The following is a 6,954-nucleotide window of genomic DNA, read 5'->3' as shown; positions in this document are numbered from 1 at the left end:
CTCCGGTGTGGGGGTCCTAAGCCGTTATTCACGGTGACTGGGTCGGAGGAGGCAGACCCGCACCGGGGGTTAAGTCTGCAGAGGCCAGACCTCTGCCTGCAGTGAGGTGTGAGGTGCCCGGGGCACTCGGACGGGTGTAACGGTAACGGTGGTTGCCGGGGCACGGGTAGGACTGTAGCCCCCGCACAGCCACAGCTGCGAGGAGCTGGGTTTGCTTCTAGGGGAACGCTCCTCCGAGCACATCCTCGTTTTCACAGAGCTTTGTGGCTGAAAACACACGCCTTCGAAATGATACAGAAGAGTTAGTTTTATTAAACCACCTACTTACAAAAATAAATTGAATGGAAGAAAAACCAAACCAAACCACACACACTAAAATTCACATCCTAGGAAACGAGAGGTTACAGCAGAACCCTGGGGAAGCTCAGCTCCAGCTTTTGGAACGCACCCCGTGGCTCTAGGGTGCCCACACCATGAGCCATCACAACCATCACACTCCAGTTCAACTACACCCACATCCAGCTGCGCAGCTGGAGTCAACACAGAACAACTGCAAAGGGAAAGGGTAGCAGATGGGCCAAACTGCTGAGCAGCTGCAGACAAAGCACCAAACACGCTTCTTCGGAAAGAGACCGCAGAGTAACCGAGTATCCCCCACTGCTCCATCCACCCCAGTCATCTCCAGATTTTTTTATTAGACAGAACTCCGAGCCAACACAAGCACTGGCTTCACATTTGCTCAGTTATGCCAACAGAAAGTTTCTGTGTAAACACTGAAAAAGGAATTGGACTAAACTGTGTCACGGCCTCGAGCGTGGGCCATCATCAATAGCTCAGTCCAATTCCCCAATTTGCCCTTTTCTCTTCAAAATGGAGAATACTGCTCTTCCATAAGGGTCTCCTGAGCCCCCTTGCAAACATCGTGAGCAAGAAGTTCAAGTTTGTGAAGCGCTCTTGACAGTGAAGACTGCTGTGTAAGAACTAACTAGAAGACTCTTACACTAGTTAAGTAGAACAGAGGTTGTCAGATGCCATCCTGAGAGAGCTTTAAAGCAGCCAGAAAGTCAGTAACAGTGGGGAGCAGGGTAATAAACCCCAGAACGCTCCCTGCCCCCACATTTGGCTCAAGTTTATCCCAAATTCAACTCCCAACATTCCAGCTTGTACTACAGAGATTCACATGGAGACAAACTCAATTTCTAATGAACTCTACACGTAACTATCACATAAAAGCAAACTTAACTCTAACTTGTTAGAACAATCAACTCTATTTACTGATCACTGTGTCTTAAGGGAGAGGAACACTCATGACAATGTCCCAGGGGTGGAGGAAGCACTGTGGCTCTCCAGGGAGCAGAAACCTGCAAATACAGCTCCAGTGCGTTCTCCTGGCAGTGGGAGAAGCTTGCTCAGCACAGCAGGTGGAAGACTTCCTGCAGCGCAGTGCTGCCAGGAGGAACATGTTCAGCAGCAGAGGATCCTCTTCAAGAGTGCTCCGTGGGGCCTGCCCCGTGCCCGTTCATGTGAGGCTGCGATGGGGTTGAGCTCTGGGAGGTAGCAACGCTCTGCTCTGCTGTGGCAGCTGTCAGAGGCACGGAGAGGCTTTCGGGGGACAGCGTGGCAAAGTCTTGTCTCCAGTAGGCTTCGCAGAGTGGAAGATCATTGCTGTCACACAGACTGTAGCTTTCCAGAACAAGCAACCCCAGTAAGGAGAGACAGCAGGTGCAGTAAGAGAGGAGGGGAGGGAGGGAAAGGGTGGGGGGAGCAAGACAGAATCAAAGCATTAAGAAAATGGCAAAAAATGTTCATGGATGTAAGTAAGGTCTGCGTTCACAAATTCATCGCAACTCTTGCAACACTGGCCTTCCCTAAGACAGCCCTTAAGGGCTGGTCTTGAACCTCGTGGGCCTAGTGAGGATGAAGGAAATTTCAGAGACAAAACTGTTGCTACAAACTGAAACGGAGGCTGAGTTCTAATGCAGACACTCCGAGTCCCTGGAAAGATCTGGGCTGAAGTCCTGGCACCTCAGATACTGATCTAAGTGAGGCAAAGGCCTCACCCATCATTATTTTACTTAGAATTAGATACCTATGTGAGGGGAAAAAAAACCAACAAAACATCCTGCTTTAAATTTAAATTCAGCAAAAAAACCTAGCACAGGACTTTAGGGCCTGTCCCTGTCATGACAAAGAAACCTCTTTGCACCCTTGCCCTTCCAATGAGGTGCTCCACAGAAGGTCTGGGTCTTCTATGAGAGCTCCCCATACTGATGATAACTACTGATAGCTCCTACCATTTTCAGCAGAACCCGAGCTGTTCTAAAAGCAGCTTGCTGGATTTGACCACTGTAGTCTATAGAGCTGGATGAACCAGCAGTGTGGGGAATAATGTTTTAAAACAACTGTGCTCTGAGGAAAACACAATGTGGAAGAGCCAAAACTAAAACGAAAAATGACAGAAGAAACTGGAATAAAAACAAAACAAATTCCAAAGAGAAGAAGGAGCTGCACAGACAAGAGACATCCAAGACAAAGTGAGTGCTGGAGCAGAAAGCAGCTTGTGTTCAGAGTAAAACAAACCCAATGGGTCAAGTGATTTTGTTGTTGCAGCTTTATTTACATTTTTAATGTGCAAACTCGAATAGATGCTTAGGGAAATATTTTAAGCGTAAAAATACGAGACACTTCAAATTGCACAAACATGAAACATGTTGAGATTTAACCCCACATCAAGACAGCTCCTGTGATCTCAGAGGAGGTAGGAATGGAACATAAATGCAAGTTTGGGGTTTAGGATGAGAGAAGGCAAGCTGGACGTGGAGTTACCGCTTTGGGGAGTAAGCACACAAAGCACTAGTTGCAAGCATCTACTTTTGAGCTCTTTTCTGGCAGCATCACCCAGCTGGTTTTGCAGCAGAAGTGAAGAGGCAGTGGTTACAGGCTTTATATCCGGTGCCTTTGTAAAATCCCTTGGAAGATCACCCTTCCCTACAGTTCCCAATACACGGTGAAGCTGGGTTCAATTAGCAAAGACCTTCAGGACTGAACCAGAACTACAACTCCTTTTCTGTCAGTCTTACACCTCAGGCCATGGTTTCCAGGGAGACCCTGACCACAGCATCCATCACACCTTGGCAGGGGAGTTACTAAGAAAATTTTAGCTGCATCAGAAGCGTAACTGCTTCTCCTGCTGCCCCAGTTAAAACAGTCTGAAAAGGCTAAGCTTCACCTCTCATGTAACACTCCTCAAAAGTCAGGGTTAATGAGCAGCTACTGCACAGCCCACAGCAGCGCTGGCCAGCTTGCTACTCTCCTTCGACTGAGGGTTTGGCAGTGTGTGGAAGGGACTTTGCTACTCCTTGGGGCATGCAGCCAGGCCTGTGTGCAGAGGAACAGCTCTGGGAAACTACTTGAACATGGGGACTGAAAGCAAAGATTCCTTCAGAACAATCTACTCAGTTTTAGTTTCAAGGACCTGCTTTCAGGTCTCTTCATCAAAACCTCCATGTACACACAAACAGCCTGGCAAGGAAACCTGACCCTACAACTGAGATGCATCCTATTAGTTACTCACTAAGAGCAAGGGGCTGCCACTGAAGCCCCTTTAGCACAACATCAGTGACAGCTGCTGGGCAGGAGACACTCCCTCCCATAGGCTTTTCGCAGCCATTGGGAGCAGTGCAGAGAGACCAAACAAGCTGCCCAGCACGGGACAGCTCTCAGCTCTGCAGCACCCGGAGGTGTGCTGCTGCAGGGAGCTCACTTTTCTATAGCCTTCCCCGGAGGGATGACCTAAAATAAACTAACCAGTGGCCTTCAGGGCAACTGGAGCATGGGGGAGCAGTTTGGCAGGATGGCTGTATGGAACCCATGTCCTGGCCTCACGGGACTGCACTCTATAAATCCTGGGGGATCAAGCCACATGAGAAAGTAACAGATGGGGCAGAGAGGCAGCTCCATTTGGGCTCCCAGGACAGCACAGAACACCCGTTTGTGGGCAAACCAGCTATTGCATTTACAGCCATTTAAACATGATTTTCACTCAAGACTATATACGGAATAACAGAAACACTTTTTCCCCACATTAGACAATAAGGCTTCATTAAAAATATCTTAGTACTCTAATTATAAAAGGACTTTGAATAATTCACCATTTCTATATTACACACACAATTTCTTTGGTGCAGAAAAAGACAGGAAAAGAGCACAGGAAGGGAGTAAGTGCTAAAAGCAAACGACTAAATGCTACATGATATGAGGCTTCAGTGGAACGATCATAGCTCTGTAGAGCTGCCAAGTTTCCTCACCTCATGGCCACTCTTGTAAGAAAGAGCACAAGGCAAATCTGTCTGGTGTATGCTGACATCTGTGCTCAGATGTTAGTTCTGTTACGAAGGGTTGACTGACACGGCATCTGGTGCCAGGCAGGTGAACAGACCATGCCAGCACGGTCAGGACTCCTTAGTCCAGAAGTTAAAGCTACTGACACACAGTGGTAGCAGTCTGGTGACAGTGTGAGAGAAGCACTCTGGCACACAGGAGACACTATCATCCCACACCGCATCGCTCTGGATACAGCTCACTGCTATGCTGTGTGCAGCCTCTGTAGTGGATGCACCCCTGACCTTTCAGGGCCTCGACTGGTGCTTGCATCACTCTGCATTTCTGAGATATTTCTAGGATCCCTTGCCACCTCCCCCAAAAAAGTGAGTAAATTCTGAAAAACAACTCTAAACTTTTACCTCTAGTTTACTTCCAATGTCATAAGGAGCTCCTAGGCTAGGTCATATCACTATCTTTTTACTCTTAAAATACATGTATTACTCATAAGCAATGGGCTAACTTACAAAGATATTGAGCAATTAGGGTTTTAGTTGACTTAGCTGGGGTTATAGGCATTCAGCATTTTTAGAAAGAAGGGAAAGGCAAAAATAGAAAACCTGGGCATTAACATTTTAAGTAAGATTTTTTAAAAGTTAATCTTTTGCTTAGAAGTCGTAGTATTATTGCACTGACTTCACTTAGCTAGGACAGGGCAGACAAAATAATCAGGTTCTCATTTATTTTCTCCTGCTTTCATTTACTGCATCATCAACTAGAAGTGCTGGAGTGCATGACAGAAAATAAAATAAAAAAATAAAGTGTCTGAATTCTCTAAAGCCTGTTTTCTACGAGTCTTTTTAAAATATTAAAAATCCCACAAACAAATCATTAATAAGTCATTATTCCATAGAAAATCCTATCACAATACTTCAGAATTCAATGAAACTGAGCATGTCTTTTTTGCTCATTTCAAATGTTCACCCCACCAGGACTCCAGGCAGCCAGGGGCAGTGAACTACAAGGGGAAAGGCACACCGTGTAACCAGGTCACTTGTGAAAGAACTCACCACAAAGATGTGGTGATCTTATCTAACATGAGGACGCAGCTCAGCAAGCTAGTCTCTCTAGGGAGAGAGACAGAGGCTCCTCCAGAGAGATACTCAGACAGAAGCCTATACCCCTAAGGAGATTAATCTCCTTTTACAATGATTATAAAGAAGCCTAAGCAAATTATCTGTCAAATCTTGCCAACTAAAGCAGGCACCTAGAGTTGGATGCTGTGAATACCTCCTTCACCATGACATTTATACCCTCTAGGGTATCTACAAGGAAAAGGCAGGTGCTTTAGCTGCAGAAAAAATTGACCTAATTAAAAACAGGAGTGAAATTTTGCTGGGAACATTCTCAAGACCTATACTCTAAGGACTACTTGTTTGTCTGAGCTAACTACCCTAAAAGGGTTGGAGTCATAAGGCAGAAGTCCACTGCCTTATTTGTACCTGGAAGAGTAATATTCTTCTTCTAGCTCGTATAGGTCAATGGAGATCTCATCCCGTAGTGCAATCAACTTCTTGTCACATTCCTCCTGCAAGCTTCTCAGCTGCTGGTTACGCTGGTTGATAGCTTCATTCACAGAGGGGAAATCATTGAGGATCAAGAATTGCTTCAGGTCAGACACAAGCTTCATCAGGGACTCACCAGCTCGGACCTTGTAGCAGGGAGAAAAAAAGTCACATAGTATACCAAAACAGTGCTTTGCTGCAATTCTAAAACAAGATCTCCCAAACCACTCCTTCAGCCCAAGCTTTCAATAAAGTAGAAACTCCTACATTACATGAGGATTCTCACAGAAGCCTGTAGTCGACAAGCCAGGCTACCCAGCTTTCCCCCTAGAGAAGGGATTCACCAAACAGCCACCCCAAATATCAGGTAACTCTTCTAGCAGCAGTCCTCATGAGAGTTATAAAGGCTGCCCTAGATGCAATAATGAACACAAGAGTACCTGAAGGACGTGCTGCCCACTGGTTTGAACAGGAGAGTGCTACTCACAATGTTTGCAGCTCTGACGTGCATCTCATAGTTATCTTGTTCACCCTGGGTTGCTCGAGAGACTTGAGTTTCATCCTCAATCTAAAAAAAAATATATACATATCCACCTTTACACACTAAAATCCCGATAAACAATTACTACGTTGTAAGGCATCTCATTTCAGTTCAATCCACACCAGGAATCCTTGAGGTGGCCTGTAGACCCTACAGCACCCGTGTATCATCTTTGCAACCCACCCTGCTTGCTTCGGTGGTTCTCCCCCATTCAGCAAGACTGCTTTGCTGCCCACAGGGCACAGGCAGGGAGGCCAGCAGCAGCCAGGGAGAGCTGACTGCCACCCGCCCCGGGGAAGGGACCCTCTTCCTTGACAGACGCCCACGGGGGAACCGGGAGAAACGTCCCCCCATTACCTCACTGTCCCCTCACGGCCGCTCCCTCTCCCCTCAGGGGCTTTATTCTCCCCTCATGATCGCTCCCTCTCTCCCCCAGGCCTTTGCTCTCCTCTCATGATCGCTCCCTCTCCCCCCCAAGGCCTTTGCTCTCCTCTCATGGCCGCCCCTTCTCCCCTCAGAGGCTTTGCC

At 47.0% G+C, this 6,954-nt stretch overlaps 1 protein-coding gene across 1 annotated transcript; it reads right to left on the bottom strand.

The window, feature by feature from the left end:
• Positions 1-1,288: 1,288 nt before the first annotated feature.
• MED22 (mediator complex subunit 22) lies at positions 1,289-6,453 on the bottom strand (the record flags this gene model as incomplete). The annotated part of the gene is made up of 3 exons (XM_010178179.1): positions 1,289-1,683; positions 5,823-6,031; positions 6,373-6,453. Coding segments are annotated over 3 exons (489 nt in total), but the record flags the coding sequence as incomplete, so codon positions are not given.
• Between the last annotated feature and the right edge of the window lie 501 nt (positions 6,454-6,954).

The sequence above is a fragment of the Antrostomus carolinensis genome, unplaced genomic scaffold (assembly GCF_000700745.2).
Source record: "Antrostomus carolinensis isolate BGI_N321 unplaced genomic scaffold, ASM70074v2 Scaffold4911, whole genome shotgun sequence".
NCBI classification, from domain to species: domain Eukaryota; kingdom Metazoa; phylum Chordata; class Aves; order Caprimulgiformes; family Caprimulgidae; genus Antrostomus; species Antrostomus carolinensis.
The sequence above is the reverse complement of the archived record's forward strand: the minus strand, read 5'-3'. Positions and strand labels throughout refer to the sequence as shown.